Source organism: Lynx canadensis, chromosome D3 (genome assembly GCF_007474595.2).
Source record: "Lynx canadensis isolate LIC74 chromosome D3, mLynCan4.pri.v2, whole genome shotgun sequence".
Lineage (NCBI taxonomy): Eukaryota > Metazoa > Chordata > Mammalia > Carnivora > Felidae > Lynx > Lynx canadensis.
The window spans coordinates 74682277-74702409 of record NC_044314.2 but is presented as its reverse complement, the minus strand read 5'-3'; the positions used below and the strand labels follow the sequence as shown (position 1 = coordinate 74702409).

Genomic DNA, 20133 nt, shown 5'->3' with positions numbered 1-20133 from the left:
GGCCAGGGAAGGAATGAGGCTACCTTCTCTGACTGGGCACAGTAAGGGTAGAACCAGAGGACCCCACTCCCACTTTCAACACTGTGGCTGGCTATGGAGGTTTGAGACTTCACAGGTGGGACTCTTGCTGTGTGGTGCAAGGTCACATAGGCTCCCTGACCCATCTAGTCTTTCTCTCACCACTGTCCTGTCGCATAAAGCAGGAGAGGGGATATGGTCCTACTTTACAGATGTGGAAACCAAGGTGCAGAGAAGTGGAAATCTGCTATGTAAGTCAGGCAGTCAGTGCTCAATCAGAGAAGCAGAATCAGCAGGGGATACAGATATATTTATATATATAGGAGATACAAATGTACATATGTATGTGTGTACATATATATGTATAAGCATGTGTGTATATATATATAGATATATATAGATATATAGATATAGATATAGATATATATAGATATAAAGAGATTTAGTGCAAGGAATTGCCTTATACTTGCAATTGACGGGGGCTGGTCAGCCAAGCCTAAAATCCACAGATGGGACAGGCCACCAGGAATGGCAGACTGGGACTCTTGCGTGCAGGCTGATGTCCTGTTCTTTCTATACATCTCTATTGCTACATCATACCATGGACTAACCACTGCCCTCTTTACTACTGGAAATAGAGTCATTAGTGTCTTTAAATCAACCAAATTAGAGAAGAATTCCAGGAAACCTAGCACCAATGCAGAAAACTCATCCTGAAGACTCTGTTCCTCTAGAACCACTTCTAGTACAAGAATCGATATCAATAAGGGTCCAGCCAAAGAAGCAGAAACAGTCGCATATATATTGAAAGAGATTTATTGCAAGGCATTGACTTAAGTGATTGTGGGGGCTGGACAGACAAGTCTGAAATCTGTAGGGCAGGCCACCAGGAAGGACAAACTGGAACTCAAACAGGCCTGGGAAGGAAGCTGCTGTCCACAGGCAGAATTTCTTTTTCACTGGGGAAGCCTCAGCTCTCCTCTGAAGGCCTTTTGACTGACTGAAGCAGGCCTATCAGGATTATCTAGGATAATCTCACTTGCTTAGTTAACTGGTCACAGACTTTAATGACGTCGACAAAATACCTTCACAGCAACACCCAGATTAGAGTCTGATTGAATATCTGGAGACTGCAGCCTGGCCAAGTGGACACATCTAATGACCGTCTCCCCTGCCCACAACCACCCGATAATTCAAGGACTCTGGATCAGCCTTGGCTTTTCCCTTGGACATACACTCCCACCCTTACCCTCAGGTTGCTGACAGTCTAAACAGAGGAGGTGAGGAACCTCAGGACTGGGGCATCCCATGTGTTTAAATGCAAGTCAACCTGCACAAGCAATGCCTGGGATTTTTTAAAATTAGGTAAAATTCATATAACACAGAATTAGCCATTTTAAAGTATACAATTCAATGGCATTTAGTACATTCATGTACATTTAGTACATTAGAAGTGTAACCATCACCTCTGTGTAGCCCCAAAACATTTCATCACCCAGGAAGGAAACCTCATATTCATTAAGCAGTCACTCTTCAATCTACCCTCCCTGCCTGGGCATTTTAAAACCAATCTGTACAGCAATGTTATCAGGGCATCATGAGGGAGAACTTGAAAGTGTAAAAGCCTGCTGTACTTGATGAGCTGCTAGGGGCAGAGGTCCCCTCCTTGGTAGGCAGGGACTGACATCCAGCTACTCTTTCACAATATTGGGGCTGTAGTTGGGTTTGATGGCTTCGGCAAGTTCCCGAACGTACATCTCATATCTGCCCGTCATCTGAAAGCAAAACACAGGCAGAAATTCTTGTTTCATAAACATCCCTCATTTACTCACCACCACCTCTAGCCACTAGAGGGCAGCCACGGTACAGAAATTTGTCTGGAAGGCCAGTTGAGGGGATAGTTTCAGACTATGTAACACAGAGAAACAACCCCTGTGTGACCTCCCGGCACTGATTCCGGTGCTATAGCTAAGATGACAGATGACAGAGGACTCACGCACTCCAGCCCCTCCTGCTGGAAGACCTCTGTGATCTGTCATCCGGAAGGTGTGGCCTGCCCCAAGGCAGAAGGGAAGAGGGCTGTCCTTCAGTCTTACAGAACCCCAGAAGAACAGCCCACAGCCCAGAGAGGGGAGTGACTTGCTCCAGGTCCCCAGACAGCAGTGAAGTTTGCAGGTATTTGCACCCTGGTGCACCCTCCCGGCTCTGGTCTGGGAGAGAGTGGGGGCAGGGCTAGAGAATCTACCCAGCATCTCCTCCCTCTCTCCTCCCCAAAGTCCCAGTAGGAGCTCAAGCCCATCACCATAGTTTGGGAGGGCTTTTGCGTTCAAAAAGTTACTAATGAGAAAACATTCTGTTTATTGTGTGGAATACAGCATTAATCTGAGCTTCCCAGGAAGGGGAGAGACCTTCCCAGGAAAGAGGAGATGTTCATGTGGGCCTTGTTTGTCTTGTTTGTCTGATGGGGATCTGAGACTCAGGGAACACGCCCAAGGACCCATGCTCAGGTAAATGGAGGGGAGCTGGTTCTTCCCACAGAAGCTGGGCAAAGTCATTCAGCTGTGAGGACATTCATTTGTATGTATTCATTGGCGTGGGTTCTGAGTTGATAGAATACTGTTGGACACTAATGCAGCAAACTCCATCTGCATCCAGGATGAGACAGTGTATTCCAGGGGGGTCCGGGTCCTGGGCCATGGCTGCCATGGAATGGCTCCCCATTCCAGGAAGGCGGGCACTTATGCTCCTCCCATAACCCCTGGTGTCACGCAAGTTAGGTCTCAAAGGCCACTTGAGACCTTGCAGTAAAGACTTCTGTTTTACAAATGGGCATACTAAGGCCCAGGAGCAGAAAGGGCTTGCTTAAAGTGACTGGGAAAGGTGGGGAGGAGGTGGCACACAGCTGTGATAAGATGCCATTTCTTTGCATGACCCATTTCCCTCTACCATCAAGGCCTAGACCATGGGGCCAGGCCACAGGCAGAGTCAGACACCCACATTTATCTTGTGATAAGTACAAATGCCTGGAAAGGAAAAAAAGGATTAGAGAAGCCAATCCACTCTATTCTCCGGACAAATGAAATTGAGATTAATTTGTTTGAAGGCGCCCAGATTCTAAATCAGACAAGAGGAGAATTTATTAGGGTCTGCTGCCTGGGCCTTACTTGATGCAGTGGTTCCTCCCTCACAAACCAGCTCTGGGAGGAAGAAACCTGCCCCTCCACTCAGCTTGGAGTCTCATCTGGCTGTTCTGGAGAGCAAACCCAGCGGCTGTGGTTTCTAGCCCTGAGAGCAGGATGGGGGCTCAAGAAGGATGAGGGTAAGATCAGGGGACTCAGGGACCCACCTTGAAGTTCCAGATGTCATTTACCTGCCGGCAGAGGTTCAGGTCAATCTCAGCAACCAGCAGCCCCTCCCGATTGCGGGAGAGACCAGGGGTGCGGCTGCTGTCCGGGCCTGCCACGTAGCTCGAGCCATAAAAGTAGCCGAAGTCCTGGTGAGCTTTGAAGGAGCAAAAGAAAGAACCTGTGAGCTTGTGTAGGCACATGGTGGATTCTTCAGAGAGGTAGGCACATTGAGTGACATCCTAAACAAAGGGTCAGTGCCACCCTCCCCAGCATCTGCCAAATGCTGAGGCCCAAGTCCCTGAGTCCCTCCTCAGGCCTGAGGTCAAGGAAGTTTTTCCAAAAGTCACCCTCACAGCCCTTACCTCTGCCCCTGGGAACATTCTTAAAGGTCACCCTTGTAGAAGTATTAGCCCTTACTCCCAACATTAGCCACCCACAGCCCAAAGGAGTCACATGGCTCTTAGGGCTTCCTGTGTGACCTGCTTCCTGTGGTGGCCCAACAACGTGAGCTGGAAGCTCTGCCCTCACTTGCCTTGCCAGCTCTGTCTACTGTACCCACTTCCTTCCATACCTTGGTCCCCTCACAAGTGGGCTAATAGCCACCCCACAGGCATGTAAGGAGTAGGTGGGCACAGTGCAGGGCCCAGCAGGGGCTTGGACACAGTAGATTCCCAGCAGACTTCATTTCCCTGCCTCTTCTGTGACTCTGACTGCAGAGAGCTAACTGGGATTGGAGACTCTGGAAGTCTGGGGCCTCAAATGAGGGGATCTGGAACACTTTCAAGAAGTGATTTTCTGGGAAACAGACCTGCTCCATCCCCTCTGCCTTATCAGGGGATACCCTGAGGTAGTTCCTCCTTGGTGGGCCCTTCCCTCCCACATTTCCAGCCAGAGAGGTGGGACCAGGGGGTGGGGAATTCTAGTAGAGGTGAGGTGGTACCTGCCCTCAGATCAAAACAAGCTGTGGATTCTAGGAACCCAAGACAATCCATGCCAGTGTTCTGGGACAGCTGTGCAGCTTGGGGTGGGGGATGGTAGCAGATGAACAAGGACAAAGGAAGAGAGGGAAGGAGATGCGTAGGGTGGATAAAGCACCCCCTCTTTCAGGGAGCTCACAAAGGGCTCCCCCATATCTTTTAGGCCCATTTTATACCAGTCCTGGGGGAGGGGTAGAGTCCAATCCAATGCCATTCAATTTCCATCTGGGGAATGATGTGGTCACAAGCCCAGGACTGCCTATCCAAACGTAGCCATGGTCAGGCTCCCCCCACACTGTGGGCTATAAAGATGAGAGCAGTGCACGCCTCCGACAACATGCCACATGTGCAGACAAGGCCTGTGGCACAGACCCTGTGGCAGACAGAGAATGGGACAGCGAGGCCCACCCCTCAATTGCAGCCACCATGGAAATTCACAGAACATACCTTTCTTCCCATCTCCAGAGGTAAACTCATTCGGGAAGTGCTCCTGTGAAATAAAACCAAGGTAAGTAAACCTATAGGTGGCACTACCACCGCATCCACCACAAAGTCGGGCTGAGGAGGCGTTTTGTGAAGAAACAGTTAAAGCCAGAAGGAATGGCCTGTAGTCACTGGGCAATCAACAAGTGCTTATTAAACGTCCCTGCTAAGTAGCCAGCATCGGGCCAACACAGGCGGCCAGCGGGAAATTTGACAGGCAAGGTAAAAACTCAGACTTCATCTCTGGGGAGTTTATAATCTCCTGGGAGGGGAAAAAAAAAAAAAAGATGCTTTGCAGAGTGGTTCTCAGGACTGTGGAAGGCATCTGAGGTGTATCCACCTGAGAAATAAGCCCCAGCTTGGGGTCTATGAAGGGAGTAAGGGGGTGTCCACACGTGGTTTTCAATATCTTCCCTAAAGCCTAATGGAAACTGCATATCAAGCTGTGATGGGGTTACACAGGCTAATTAAAACACTGAGTTTGTTCATGTTGCCAGAAACGTAGAAACCTCGGTTATCTCAGACTGAGCAGATGCTCTGATTAGATTTTGGCATCCGATTAATAAGAATAGGAAGAAGATTATTACGTAATAAACGCATTGTGTTTTTGTAGTCAGGGTCATTCAGTGCATGGGGTCAATGGGGAAAAACACGAAACTGGATACGTGGTGGGGACAGGGTGACAGCCATTCAAAACGGTTTCAGCTAAAAACCAAAACAGACAAAAACAGAAGAAGGACATAGGAATATCTTTAAAAGTAACAGACCAAGCCAGTCTACCGCCTTTCGGGACCCTAGGATTTATGGCCTTCACACAGAGGGAGCAGGGAGAAGAGGTGTGACATGTCCCCACCAGGGCCAGCAGACAGTTGCTTCCCCTTGTGGACTCTGCTGGCCGAAGAGGCTGGGTCCCCTCTCGGCAGGTAGCCTTCCTAGCAGCTTATCACTCTGTCCCCTCCCCAGCACACCTGGTTAACCAAATCTGGGAGACCAGCCAGACCTCGGGGACTTACCTGGCCCACGCGGTTGATAGCACAGGTGAAGCAGTGATTTGCAATGGCTGCGTTTCTGGCCTCAATTGGCCACAGGGACTCACTGTGAGAGAGAAACAAGAGGAACCATGTGGCTGACTTTCCAGCCAGACTGGGAGGGTGCTTGGTCCTGAGTGACAGCCAGGCTGTCGGCCTTCTCAGGTCCGCAGTGGGGATGGCCAGGGAGACTGTTTGTGGCTGTGGGTGACCCCAAACCCACAAGCAGGCCAGCTTGTCCCATGCTCAAGCCCAAGCAGCCTTTTGGGGAGGGGCTGCTGCAGGACAAAGCAGCCCTGAGCCTCAGTTTCCTTTTCTGAAACTTCCTTAAAGGGATATTGTAAAGACTGACCACACAGGCAAAGCTTCTAGAGGGGGCTGTGTGGCAGAAGCCCTGTGACTAGCTCTCTCTCCTTCCCTCCTCTTGGGTCGGGTGAGGAACTCACATTCTGTGCTGGGCAGAGCCTCACCTGGCAAATGTAAGAAGGGAGCTCAAGGCTCAGACTGCTGCACTAATCCCGACCCTGCTCTGTTGCCTTGCAAAGCAGTCTCTAGAGAGGGGGTACTTCAGGCCAAGCAAACAGAGTAAACCTGCAAGGAATTGGGGTAACTGGAAGGGGTAGATTCTGTACCAGGTGTCACCTCCCCTGAGCCTGTCCACATTTCCCAGTGCCTTCCTATTTTCCTCTTCTGAACCCTGAGACTCTAAGCAGGGGATCCCTGGTTCTCTTACTGGCCCAGGAAGGAGGCACCATACAGGTACAGCTGAGCTGTGGGCCTTCTTCAGTCCAGTATTCACAAAGGTAGGACATGGTGGAAAACCTTGTCCCAATTGAAGACCCTGTCCTTCTCCAGCCCACCAATGACAATGTGCCATGGAATCCAGTGGGCCTTCTTGTCACTCTGTTGTCTGAGGAACAACATCATTAAGATTCTGGATTGACAGGTGTAATGCCCACTTAGAAACACTGAGTGACTGAGAGCAAAATGCCCTGGAATCTTCCTTCCTGTCAGCATGCACCTGGTTTAAACCAGGAGTAGGTGGAGGGAGTGGGTGCTTGTCACAAGCCTAATTCTCGGGAGGTTTCACGAGTCTGTAAAAAAAAAAAAAAATCACAGGCTTGATTGAGAGGACTCATTTTGCTGCTTCCCTGCCCCCCCAGGTGCTAAGCCAAGCTGACAAAACTTTTAAGAAAGGATTTTTATAGAAACACACCCGTAAATGACATTTTCAGGAATTAAATAGACAGTTGCAGGGTGAGTGCCAGAAAACATCTTTCTTGCAATTCTCCTGGGAGGGTGCACTGTGTAGGACTCAAACCCACAGCTGGCAATAAAACTTTGGCTCTCAAAGCAAGCAAGGGAAAGAAGATGGAGGCTCGTGAGAACCCAGGGTATGCGGGAATCATGGAGAGCCGTATGGGGACATCTGCCTTATTCCCAGTCACAGTGTGACAAAGACATGCATTGAAGAGATGGAACAGCGACTCTCCTACTGACACACATACATGACCACATGGGTCAGGATGACTCAGGTCATCAAAAAACACTTCAAGTCTATCGTGTGCTTATAACTGTGGGACCCTAAAACGAGTGAGGACACCCCACCAATCCACAGAGCATGTGTGTATGGGAGGGGGGACATGCCAGTGAAGGAATGGATGGTTCCAGAAGCCATTGCTTGTGTGCAGCTGGTGGGGATTTGCCCAGCCCGGTGCTGAAAAAACACTCACCATCAATTCCATAAATACTCATTTATCATTTTAAGAAAATCACCCAGAATCCCACCATCCTTATAAACCATCTGTTGTAATTTTTCCACACTCCATACCCATTCTTGGCAAAAGAGGTTTACAGAGTTCTGACCATAGCCTGAAAACATCTTTGCTCACAGGCTTTTGTCATGATGTTGCATTATCTTCATAATGACTTTTTAGTGATTGTGCAATAACAAGGAAGAGATGGGCCGAAATTTACCTAAGTCTGACATTTCTCTCACCTCTGGCTTCAGCCTTTTCCTCCTCCTTTAGATACTCTGTCAGGTAAGGTTCTAGGCGTATTATCTGGTCAAGGGTGTGAACATTTTAGGAGCTCATGAAACATACCGCTTTCCAAAGGACGTGTTACCGTTTTAACTGTCAGCCTCACCATACCCTTGAAAGGCATGAGTTGGATGACTGTTGGTTGAGGAAGGAAAATCAATAATTTTTAATAAGCCTAATAGACTGCTGGAGACATAAATAGTTATGTGCATATTACATTGGGGTGCTTCTGTTTGCTTAATTGGGGATAATAAAAGCTCAACAGAGTAAGGTCAGGGAGCTGGCTATCCGAGTCTGAGGCCACAGCTTTGCCTGCCCTGGCCCAAGAGCCGGTATAGGCACTGATGCTCAGCGAATTGGCTTCAGGTTCCTCAAGGGACCCTTGCAGGTAGATGATGCTTGCTGAATGTCTTACACATGGCCAACAGGAGGGGGCTGCTCCGGGAGGTGGCCCAGAGGTTCTGCCCAGGTCTGGATGCTGGATGACCAGTAGTTTACCCTATGTCACAACTGCCTTGGACTCTGTCATAGTAACTAAGCTGCCATGAGGCCCCAGGGAGATTCTTCAGGGGATGTCCAAGATTTTTCTCTTCTGACCAACAGCACCCCTCCTGGACACAGAGAGAAACTTCAGGTGCATGGATGGGGCAGTTGACTTGAAGGAGCCAGCTAGGTTTGTGCTCTGCCTCACTGAGGGGGCTGCTGTGGAAACTGGAATGCTATAAGGATGCCGCTCTTGAGAAGAGAGCACCATGCTCAAAAGAAAAGGTAAAGTAAATATCACATTCTGACCTTCAGAAGAAATTTGACTAAAATTTAGTCAAGAGAGAAGAGTGACAGGGATAGGCCATCAGGGAACTCAAAGCTGCCCACCAGAACTGCCCCAACCACTCCCCATGGGTCCCCCAGGGGCCCACTGCTAGGGCACTGGCAACCAGTACAACACAGAGTGAAGGCCAGCACCTCCTGCTCCAGGAATCCTGCTTTGGAGGAAGTGAGTTGGGGAGAAAGATAATTGCACATAAATTCCTAGAGTTCTGGTACTTGTTAATGATGCAAAACTAGAAACCACCCAAATACTCAGCCGTTGGGGAAGAGACAAGCAGAGGAAGTGCAGTCATGCCGGGTCATCTTAGCTTGCCCGCCATTATTAAGTGAGCCCCAGGGGTCTTGCGCAGGAACCCAAGGGCTGCCGGGGCCCACCCCACAGCCTTGATCAGAATAGATTTATCTGTTTCAGGATTAGGCTGACACCTAAACACGTGTTAGGTGTTACAAGAAAAACCCTTTGCTGGTTAAAACCAAGTTTCAGAGTCACTTAACTGATCTCTTAAGGACCCTCACAGCTTTTAGTCTCTCATTTGCTCCTTCTCTCATCCAGATGTCTGACTTCCATGTGCTGGATGTTGCAGATAAGAGTCTTAGGTACCCTCAGTCCCCCTAGAAGGGGCCATGACAGGGAAGGGAGCTTATGCTGGCCAGGCACCTACTATGCTCTGGGTACTTTAGAAGAGGAGCTTTTTGGAATCCTGACAATTATAGGATGGAGGGGAATTATTACCATCTCAGTGTTCAGAATAATAGCAGAGAATAGTATTTTACAGCAAAGCAGCTCTTTAGGGGGAATTTTAATTGACGTTGAGTAATTTTTTTTCCCACAGAAAAGTTGGGTAAATACACAACACACAATCCCATACTCAGATTTGTAAGACAACCTGGTGGCCGCAGCTGCGCACGACAGTTTACTAAACCCATCTCGGAACCCTGCAGCCTGGCGGTGGGTCTAAGATCGCTAGGTCCCAAGAACCCTCCCAGATCCTGCAAGCTGAGAGACCTGAGTGCTCCGATGGTGGCTGAGGGGTTGAAGATGATCTCAGCCCCGTTGATGCTGTACATGAGCCAGTTGAGAGGGTGGTGCCGCCCATAGCAAATGTTCACCGCAATCCTCCCGAACTGAGTCTGGAACACGGGGTGTCCGAGGTTTCCCTCCATGTAGTAAGTTGACTGAAAAACAAGGGCCATATGTGAAAACCTCTGGGCTGTACGATTTCTCTTTCCTTAGACTTGACGGAAAAAATAAAATATTCCAGTTCTCTAAAAGTAACAGTCTTGGCTGTGACTCATGTCTGACTTTAGCTCAGGTCATGATTTCATGGTCCGTGGGTTTGAGCCCCGTGTCAGGTTCTGTGCTGATAGCTCAGAGCCTGGAGCCTGCTTCAGATTCTGTGTCTTCCTCTTTCTCTGCCCCTCCCCTGCTCACACACACACACTCTCTCTCTCAAAAATTAATAAACATTAAAAAAATGTTTTTTAATCTAAGAGGGGCTCCTGGGTGGCTCAGTTGGTTAAGCAGCTGACTCTCTCTGCCCCTCCCTTGCTCATAATCTGTCTCTCTCTCTCTGTCTCTCAAAAAATGAATAAATGTTTAAAAAAAATTTTTTTTTTAATTGAAGAAACCAGACACAATAACTATAAGCCAACAACTGGGAAACCACCATGGCTTAAGCATTTACCCACAATTTCTTTTGTGGCATGTCAGAAAAATCCCCAAAGCAACTTCCCACAGTATTTTAAGGATAAACTTTAGTTAGGTTTCAATCGTGGTACAACTAAAGGCTAAAGTTTGGTTGATGTTAACATGAGTTAGTCAATGTCTTCACCAACCACATGTTCCTATAAAGAATGTCAGAGCAGAAGGGACTGGAAGCTCATCCAGAGGAACCGTCACCTGCTAGGGGAAAACCACCATGGCCTCAGGGGGCATGTGACTTGCCCAGCTGGCCTCTCTGCCCCCTTGGGGTGCTGGCCCTGGGACATTTTCATGGACGGCACTGAGTGGGGGCTAGAGGACTAGTCAGGGTCCCAAACAGATACGATTCCAGAACATTTTGCCTCCTCCCATTAATCTCAAAATTTGTCAGGGTCAGGCAGCAACCAGGATGTGCACATGTGGTGGACACTGGAGTAGATCCTGGTGTGTTGAGACAAGCCCTTCACTATCCGCTGGGAGCTAAAGATTAATCCCAGGGTAAACAGGTGATGAGCACGTCTTCCCACCCGCACCTCCAGCTGTTACCGAGAAACACTCAGTTTTTCTTTCTCCCTAGGAAATGTCATCTCCCTCTATAGATCCTTCTTTGTCCTCCTGACCAGTCTGAGTGTGGCTGGAACTCCCGCAATTAGGGAGGGCAGCAAAGGACTGGGGAGATTGCATTCTGAACAACTGTATTCATCGCAGATCAAGTTCAGGTTTCATATCTTAGGTATTAGCTGGAGTTTACTTCCCTCCTTCAAACGTCCACCCCTCGTCATCTAATCCACCCGTGAATTGGCATTAACTCATCAAAATAGCTCCCCTGATTTATACCTTGATCATGGGCACAAAGCTCTACCTAATACCCCTGTGCACAGACACGCACATTAACCTACTGCCATCCCACACATTGACATGGCTAAGACCTCATGTGACTTACAGACAAGGACCCCCTACCTCCCAAGCAAGGGCTAGCCTATGATGGGTAAGGAGCTCAGAGCCTGAAAGGGGCTGAGGAATCATTTCACATTTGTGCATGACTTATTTTCGTTTTAATCAATATATTACTTACCTCAAAGACAAATTTCAGAAAGCCACATCAGGTTATATTAGAAAAAAAAAATACCCCTCTGTGCTTGGTGTTTGGGACTCACCCAGGACTCCCACCAGAATCCTATCGCCCATGTGATGCAGGACAATGGCGGCACACCCCAGAGCACTGCAGCCACACAGTGTTCCAGCACTGTGTGACATGACATGATCCAACACAGAGTTTTGCTCACAGAAAGATCCACAAAGGCTGCGCTGGCTCACCTCATTGAAGTCACCCACTCTGGGGATGTGGTTTTTCCTGGTCTTTCCCAGGACAGCTCCAGAATTGGAGATCACCACAGCTGTGTTCCACAAAATGTCCCCATGCTCTCTGTCTCGTTCCAGGATGGGGGATACCACCACCATGTCATGCTTCTTTGCCAGCTGGAAGAATGATGAATATAGCAGAGTCCTACTTTTAAATCAACTGTCATAGTTGTTTTTATTGAAGAATTAAATGATCCTACTAAATAATTAGACTTGGTTCAGAGCTATCTATCATTTTTATTTGTTCTTTGGAAGAATGTCAGTGTTGTCCTGATGCCCAAGCTTATTAGCTAAATAAGAATAATCATCGTCCTTGTGCACTGTTGGTGGAAATGTAAAATGATGCAGCAGCTGTGGAAACTAGTATGGCAATTTCTCAAAAAATTAAAAATAGAGCTACTATATGATCTAGAGGTCCCACTTCTGGTTACATATCTGGAAGAATGGAAAGTAGGGTCTTGAAGAGATATTTGCGCACCAATGGTTATAGCAGTACTATTCATAAGAGCCAAAAAGTGGAAGCAACCCAAGACTCCACTGATGGATGAATGGATAAATAAAATGTGGTATATCTGGGGTGTCTGGCTGGCTCAGTAGAGCATGTGACTCTTGATCTCGGGGTTGTGAGTTCAAGCCCCACGTTGGGTAGACATTACTCAAAAATAAAATATTTCTAAAAATGTGCTATGTCCATAGGGTGGAATATTATTCAGCCTTCAAAAGGAAGGAAATCCTATCATCACATGAATGACATTGATGTCATCCTTGACACAGATGAGCCTTCAAGACATTATGCTACGTGAAATAAGCCAGTCACAAAAAGACAAATTCTGAACGAGTCCACTTCCGTGAGGTATCTAAAGTAGTCAAATTCATAGAAACGGCAAGTAGAATGTTGGTTTCCAGGGGCTGGGGGTGAATGAAGAGTTGTTTGATGGGTACAGAGTTTCAGATTTACAAGATGAAAAAGTTCTGGAAATCTGTTTCACATTACATACAATGTGAATGTATTTACCACCACTGAACTATACTTAAAAATGGCTAAGATAGTATATTTTATGTGTTGTTTACCACAATAAAAAAAAAGAATATTCATCATACTTCTCATCTATAACCAACCAAGTCAAACCAAACCAAACTCTTTGATACTGAATTCCTTTTGTCTCAAGTAAGAACATCAGGACCTGGTGACAATTAGGATGAGCAGCCCCAGACGGTCATTTGTCCTCAACTCTAACCAGCCTGTCACTATCTCTGGCTTTAATGACAGAGAGAGGAAAGGCACAGTGGGCAGAGGTGCTGCTCTGAGCTACGGAAGGGCATCTGTGGGTCTTGGGCCCCTCTTGCAGACAGGTGTCCCTGGCACCAGCTCTCATCCCCACTCCCCCTTTCCTCTTCCTCTGGCCCTGGTTCAAGCGTGTCATCTACAGTCACCACTTAACCAGTCCCCTCCTCTTTCATCCATAGCACAGAATCAACAACCTGGTGAATGACAGATTTTTTCCAGTAGCATGAAAATACTGATGTTTGGAATTGCAACCCAATTTTGATAGAATCACTTATGATTACAGTGCTGCTCAAAAAATCCCATATATATATATATATATATATATATATATATATATATAATCTGAATGGGACATGGAGAAGTGAAAAAACTGCTTTGTTCAAGGTGAGAATAAGGATGCCATCATTCGTAACCTCTTTGGTGTTAGGGGTTGTGTGTGTGTGTGTGTGTGTGTGTGTGTGTGTGTGTGTGTGATAACTGTTTTATTAGGATAGTATTCACATGGTATAAAATTAGTCCTTTTAAAGTATGCTGTTGGGTGGTTTTCGGTACATCCACGGAGTTGTGCAACCATCACCACAATCTAATTTTAGAACATTTTCATCACCCCCAAATGAAAACCCCATTAGTAGTCACTACCCATCCCCTCTCCCCGCCCAGCCCCTGGCAACCACTAATGTGCTTTCTGCCCCTATTCATTTGCCTATTCTGGACATTTCATATCACTGGGGTCATACAACATTATAAGGTTTTAATAAAGACAAATGAAGACCAATCTCTGTACTGATGAGACAGGCCATACAGAGAAGCTTCCATAACGCAGGCAAATAGCATGGTCAGTAGCAGAGGTTGGAACAAGGACTTGACCTCATCTCTGGTCCCCAAGGGCCACCTCTGCCACTTGCTGCCTATAGAACCCATCATGGGAAGTCACCCCTCCCTGGGCTGTGGCTCCTTCACCTAAAAAAAGCCATTAAGGGCCCTTCTGGCTCTGAAATTCTATGATTTTAAGTGAAAGTACACTAACAAAAGGGCAGCAAATAGTCTTATCTAATCTTATCTGGCAAAACAAGCACCAAATGGTGTGTTTTCCATGGTAAAGGGCCACACCCAGCAGCTGTGGTTGTGCTCTGTGACCTGCACGTGTTTGGCAGCTGCTGTCAGAGGAGCAGTTAATGTTCTACCTTCTGACAGAATCTGGTGGTGGGTCCATCCTCTGCTGACTCAGCAAATTCCGTCCAAGGGAGCTTCTCTCTCGTACAGAAAGCAAAGGGCATAGCTGTGAAGAGGACAAAGTCAGAATCATATCTAAAGCTCATGGCCTTTGACGGGGAGCTCCTCGAGACCAGCAGCTGAGGCTCTCCACAAGATAACAAGGCTCCAGTTGTCTCAGCCTGGCTTCTGAGTCCTGTCCCTGAATATGGGCCCCAGGCAGACCCTGACCCTGACCCCTCTAGGTTTCATAACAACACAAAGGGCTGGGCTACATTTTCTTTATGACAGTCTTTAAAACAATAGAAATTAGGGAAGAAAACAATTCAGGTACTTGAACAGATAGATATCTGCAGACCCATTTCATAGCAGCACTATTCACAACAACTGAAGGATGCAAGTAACCCAAGTATCCAGTGATGGATGAATGGATAAACCAAACTGGTGTATATCCATATAATGGAATGTTATTCCATCTGAAAAAAACAGGAAATTCTGACACATGCTATAATATGGGTGAGCCTTGAAGACATTATGCTAAGGGAAATCAGTCATAAAAGGACAGAGGCTGTATGATTCCACCTATATGGGGGGACTGGGACAGTTGGATTCATAGAGACAGAAATTAGAATGGGTGGTTGCCAGGGGCTGGGCAGGGAGGACCAACTTTCAGTTTGGGAAGATGACAAAGTTCTGGAGATGGATGGTGGGGATGGCTGTACAACAGTGTGAACGTGCTTAATGCCACTGGACTGTATAAAAATGGTTAAAGTGGTAAAGTTGATCTTGTGTATATTTTACTGAAGATTCTGAACTGCTGGCCAATCTCTGGGTTGGTAGAAGCACAGCCAAGACTCCCTGGGGAAACTATCAGAGGGCCGCTGAGGATGGCACTGGGATCCTGGGCACGTTACAGAAACATTCCTCCTCATGGGAATAGAGACACTTCTTCAGGACCAAGAAAAGCCACTTGCTTAATGACCCTGTAAGAAGTCTGGGAACTGCTGGATGATAGGCTAAATGTTCCCCTAGGATAAAAGCATTATTCCCATGTTCTCTGGCTAGATGCCACCAGGGGGTTAATTAAATAAGAAATTTCATTAAATTCATAAACTGATTTTTGTGTGCCTTTTATTTTTCGAACAGCAGGTACCTATATAGGTAGTAACAATACACAGAACACTACACATACCATGTCCAAAATGATATTTGCCTTTGTGGGGGAGGGCAAGGGCTACAGTGGGGACGGGCACAGGGATTTCAGGCTACGTGTGTTCCATTGCTCATAACCTCAGCCATACTCTTTAGTGTCCACCAGTCTGATGGTGTGAACTGGTATAGCACCATGATTAAAAATACGCATTTCTCTTATCACCAGCGAGGTGGAGCCCCTGGCCACATGGTCACTGGCCTTTCTGGGTTCATCCTTCAGGCAACCTTGTTCCTACCCTTTGCCCATTTCCTAGTGGGACGTTTTATCTTTTTCTTCTTGTTTTAGAGTATTGAATTCTTTGTTTGAACCAATTCCATGTACTCTTTAGACCTTCCTTCTTCCAATAAGCCAGGTCCATTTCTTTCAGGGGGATTAGTCTAAAGGAAGTTTCCAGATGTTTGCTATTGTTCCCATTGCTCTGAACTGTGTGATGTGAATGGCCAGTGCCTTAAGTGGTCACGGCATGGGGCGTGTGGTCTGTTTGGGGCTACTAATTGTAGCCAACCTTTCTTAAATGTGGACTATGAGCCCAGTAATAGGCAGCTGGTCCTCATATCCTTGCAAAGCAGGGGAGATCTCATTTCACAGAGAAGGAATAGAAAGAAGCATTAGCTTCCCAATTCCTTTAAGTCACAGGATGGCTGGTCCTAAAATGGTGCCAGTGTGAAGAGGCTACCAGTGGCATCACCACTGTCTCGGCCACCTGGATTCTGCCAGCAACAGCCCCAGGGGCCTTGGCACCAGACTCAAGACACTCCAGGCTTGACTTCAGGAAAGAGGGAATAAACTATTTTAAGGAAGCCAACCAAAAAGCTGTTAATGACAAAAAAGGTCCTTAATGACCATTTATTCTCGGCTTTCAGCACATTAGGAGAGATTCAAATACCCCAAGAGAATAAAACCTCCCTTTCTGATTTCATTTCAGGTTGCTAAGCTCTCCAAATTTCTCCATTTCCATTTTAATGGCCCCTTTTCCTGTTTACACAACCACTGTAAACAAACTCTCAAATAAGCATGTGGAATGGAGGTTGGGGGAGGCTGGCTGCAAAGTTCAACTGCAGCTTTCAAATCAGAGGGGAAGAGGGTTCCCCATTTATTGAACTAACACTCCAAATTTAGACCCGGACTTGTCCTCAGGAGCTGCCAGCCCAGATGAGGGGACTGAATTATAACCTTGTGTGGCTGCACGATAACACAGAGTGCCCAGTTCTATGTAGGGGAGCTTCCAGGGTCCCCCAAAGAAGGGGGTGTCTGTGCTATGCCTGCATGGATGAGTGGGAGCTTTCCAGATCCAAAAAAAAGGGAAGAAGGTGGTTAAACCATCCAATGAACATTTTTAGTGTCTATCATGTGGCAGGGATTGTTCATTAAAGATAAAACAGAGGTGGGGGAATAGACAAACGAAATGTGGTCTATCCATGCAGTGGAATATTACATAGTAATAAAAAGGCAGGACATTCTGACACATGCTACAACACGGATGGACCTTGAAAATATTATACTAGGTGAAATAAGCCAATCACAAAAGCACATACTTACATGAGGTCCCTAGAGTAATCAAATTCACAGAGACAGAAAGTTAGAACAGAGGTTATCAGAGGTACGGGATTGAGTGGCATTATTAAATGAGTACAGAGTTTTTGTTGGAGATATTGAAAAAGTTTTGGGTGTAGATAGTGGTGATGGTTATACGACTTTGTGAATGTATTTAATGTCACAGTTGTACACTTACCGATGGGTAAAGTGATCAATATTATGTTATGTATATATTTTACCACAATGAAATATTTTCAACATTAAAAAAATAGGGATGGGGATTGGAATGGGAAAAATAAATAAGCACCACCCAGACAACGACCTCATGGAGCTTATGGTCTAATGGAAGAGTGAGACAAATCAAAAGTGCTGTACCAATGAGTGAAAGTATAAGTAATGAGGAACATGAAAAGCGAGATGAAGTTTGGGGTACAGATGGCAGACTGGATGCACACCTTCGCTCTTTCCTGCAGCCCCACCAAATGACAAGAAAGGGATATTTATTCAAATGTATAAACCCACAAGGATGAAGCACTGAGAGAAGGACTAGAGCAACAAAACACTGGAGGCTGGCGAGCCGAGGGATGAGGGTAGATACTGTGGTAGACCTAGAAAATTCAGGCTCCCAGCAGTAGAGGAGGATGGGAAACACCCTACTCTCCACCCCATACCCCTGCAAAGTTCAGGAGTCAGAGGTACCACGTGGCTCTGAAGGTGGGGAAGCAGGGAGGGGAAATGGCAAACAAAAATTGGTCAAAAGTCTGCTTAAGAAGCAGGCAGAAGCCCAGATCCCTCCTACTGCACGAGGCCGGCAGGTGTCCCTCCCACCCCAGCAGAGGGCTAGAGGTTCACTCTCGGAGGTAAACAGAAGGCCTCTGGCCGTGGGGAAGTCAGGACAGATGCAGATGAGTAGAGTGTCAAAAACAGAGGGATTCAGTAAACATCAGCACACTGGACCCCTATCCTCTTTCTCTTCTTGGCAGGAGATAAGAAGAATATTCTCTGGGGACTCTGACCAGCCTGAAAAAGAATGACCCAAAGATACTACTATGAGGGATTACCTAACGGCTAAACCAAGTCATCCTATCATGAAGCTCAGTGGGAGAGGAGCCCTTCCCACAGACTCAGAGCTTGCAATCAGCTTTTTAACCCCCAATTCTTAAAATACAATCAGGGGGGAAAAAAGACCAATCTGAAGTAGGAAACTGGCAAGGAGAAAAAAATGCTACCTAATATTGTCAAAGATAAGAGAAAGTATTGTAATTATAAAATAAGAACGGGATGTCATAAAACAGGAACTTTCAGACCAAAAGAACTCTTGTAAATTCAAAATATGACAGGGGAAACAAAAGACCATATAAAAGGCTGAATGACAGATAAAATCTACCAGAAAACTGAGCAAAAAGACAAAGATGAAAAACAGGAGGAAATACTTAAGAAAATTATGGATCTAGTCCAGAGTTGCAACATCCTAATAGTAGGAGTATCAGGAGAGGAAAGAAAAAAGGGAGAAAATCACTAATGAACAATAGATCTGAAGGACCCAAATTTCTAGCCTGAAATATCCCACTGAGTTCCTAAAATAATGGATTAAAATAGGTACACACAGTAGCACCTGGGTGGCTCAGTTAGTCAAACATCCATCCAACTCTTGATTTTTGGCTCAGGTCACAATCTCACGGTTTGTGAGATTGAGCTCTACCTTGGGCTCTGGCTGACAGTGTGGAGACTGCTTGGGATTCTCTCTCTTTCTGCCTCTCCCCTTCTTATGTGCTCTCTCTCTCTCTCTCTCAAAATAAGTAAATAATAAAAACATTAAAAAATTAAAAAATAGATTCACACAATGGCATATCATTATGAAACTTCAAAGTACTAGAGAATATCCTACAACTTCTAGAGAAAAATAATTAATAATAGTTAATGATAATTATTAATAATTATATTAATTATATAAATTATATAATTATATATAATAATATAGAATAAGTATATATAATTATGTAACATATAATAATTATATATAATTATATTAATTAATAATTAATAATAATAATTAATAATAATTAAAAAATAATTTAAAAATAAAGATTAAATGCAATGGGTCATAAGTCAAAATGGCTTTAGACTAGTCAACAACACCCGAAATCAGAAGACAATGGATCAACGTGTCCAAACTTCTGAAGGAAAAGTATTTCTAACCCAGAATTCAACACCCAACCAAACTATCAAGCAAGTTGTAGGAGGAACATATTTTCAGATATGCAAGATCTCCAAACGGTTACCTCCTTCCTGTTCTTTCTCAGAAAACTACTCAACCAAAAAGAGGGAGCAAAGCAAGAAAGAGGAAGATGTGGTATAGGAGAGCACAAGATCAAGACAAAGGAACCCCCCAGCATGATGGTGAAGGGAAATCACCAGAAGGACAGCTGTGCAGCCAGCTAAATCAGACTAGCGCAGCCAGAAGGCTCTGGGGATATGTTCCTTCAAGGTGACGGAACCAGGGTGGGGACATGGAGTGAAATAGGTGACGGGGATTAAGGAGCGCACTTGTCGTGATGAGCACCGGGTGATGTGTGGAAACTGCTGAATCACTATATTTTACACCAGAAACTAACCTAACACTGTATGTTAACTAACTGGACTTAAAATAAAAACTTAAAATTAAAAAAAAAAAAAAAAGGAGGAGGTGGAACCGAGAGGCAGCTTCACGTGTCTAAAGCTCTTGAGCAGATTCAGGAAGCTGGAAGAAAGCCTGGGGTAGAATTTGGGGTAGGTGTGCAGAAAACAATGTAAATTCTGGGGAAAACAGAAAGTTATTCGGAGAAAGAAATCTAAGTCTAGAAAATGGCTTGCAGAGAACGGATGGAGGATAGGAAGGGTATGTGTGAACAGAGCGGGCAGAGGAGGTGAGGAACTAATGCTGTCTTCTTCCACAGTGGGAAGTTAATAGATGGTGCGAAACTGAAAAATCAAGAAGCAAAAACACAGAGGTAGATTCCTAAAGAACCAGCTCAGAGTAGAAAGTGGTTGCCTCTAGGGAGGAAGACAGCTGTTTTTTGGTAACAGACTTGTAGACCATTTGACTCCCAATTATAAG

General features: G+C 45.9%; 1 protein-coding gene across 4 annotated transcripts in view; it reads right to left on the bottom strand.

Annotated features, from left to right (window-relative positions):
• Positions 1-818: 818 nt before the first annotated feature.
• Positions 819-20133, bottom strand: part of UPB1 (beta-ureidopropionase 1) — a 92972-nt gene continuing 73657 nt past the window's right edge. For all 4 annotated transcript variants that reach the window (XM_030292419.1, XM_030292423.1, XM_030292420.1 and 1 more), the window contains exons 4-10: positions 14260-14354; positions 11743-11904; positions 9730-9899; positions 5839-5920; positions 4790-4832; positions 3365-3519; positions 819-1793 (exon numbers count right to left, since the gene is read on the bottom strand). In XM_030292419.1, the coding sequence (XP_030148279.1) occupies positions 1710-1793; positions 3365-3519; positions 4790-4832; positions 5839-5920; positions 9730-9899; positions 11743-11904; positions 14260-14354 (791 nt within the window). In that variant the 3' untranslated portion in view covers positions 819-1709. The remainder of the gene's footprint in view (positions 1794-3364; positions 3520-4789; positions 4833-5838; positions 5921-9729; positions 9900-11742; positions 11905-14259; positions 14355-20133) is intronic.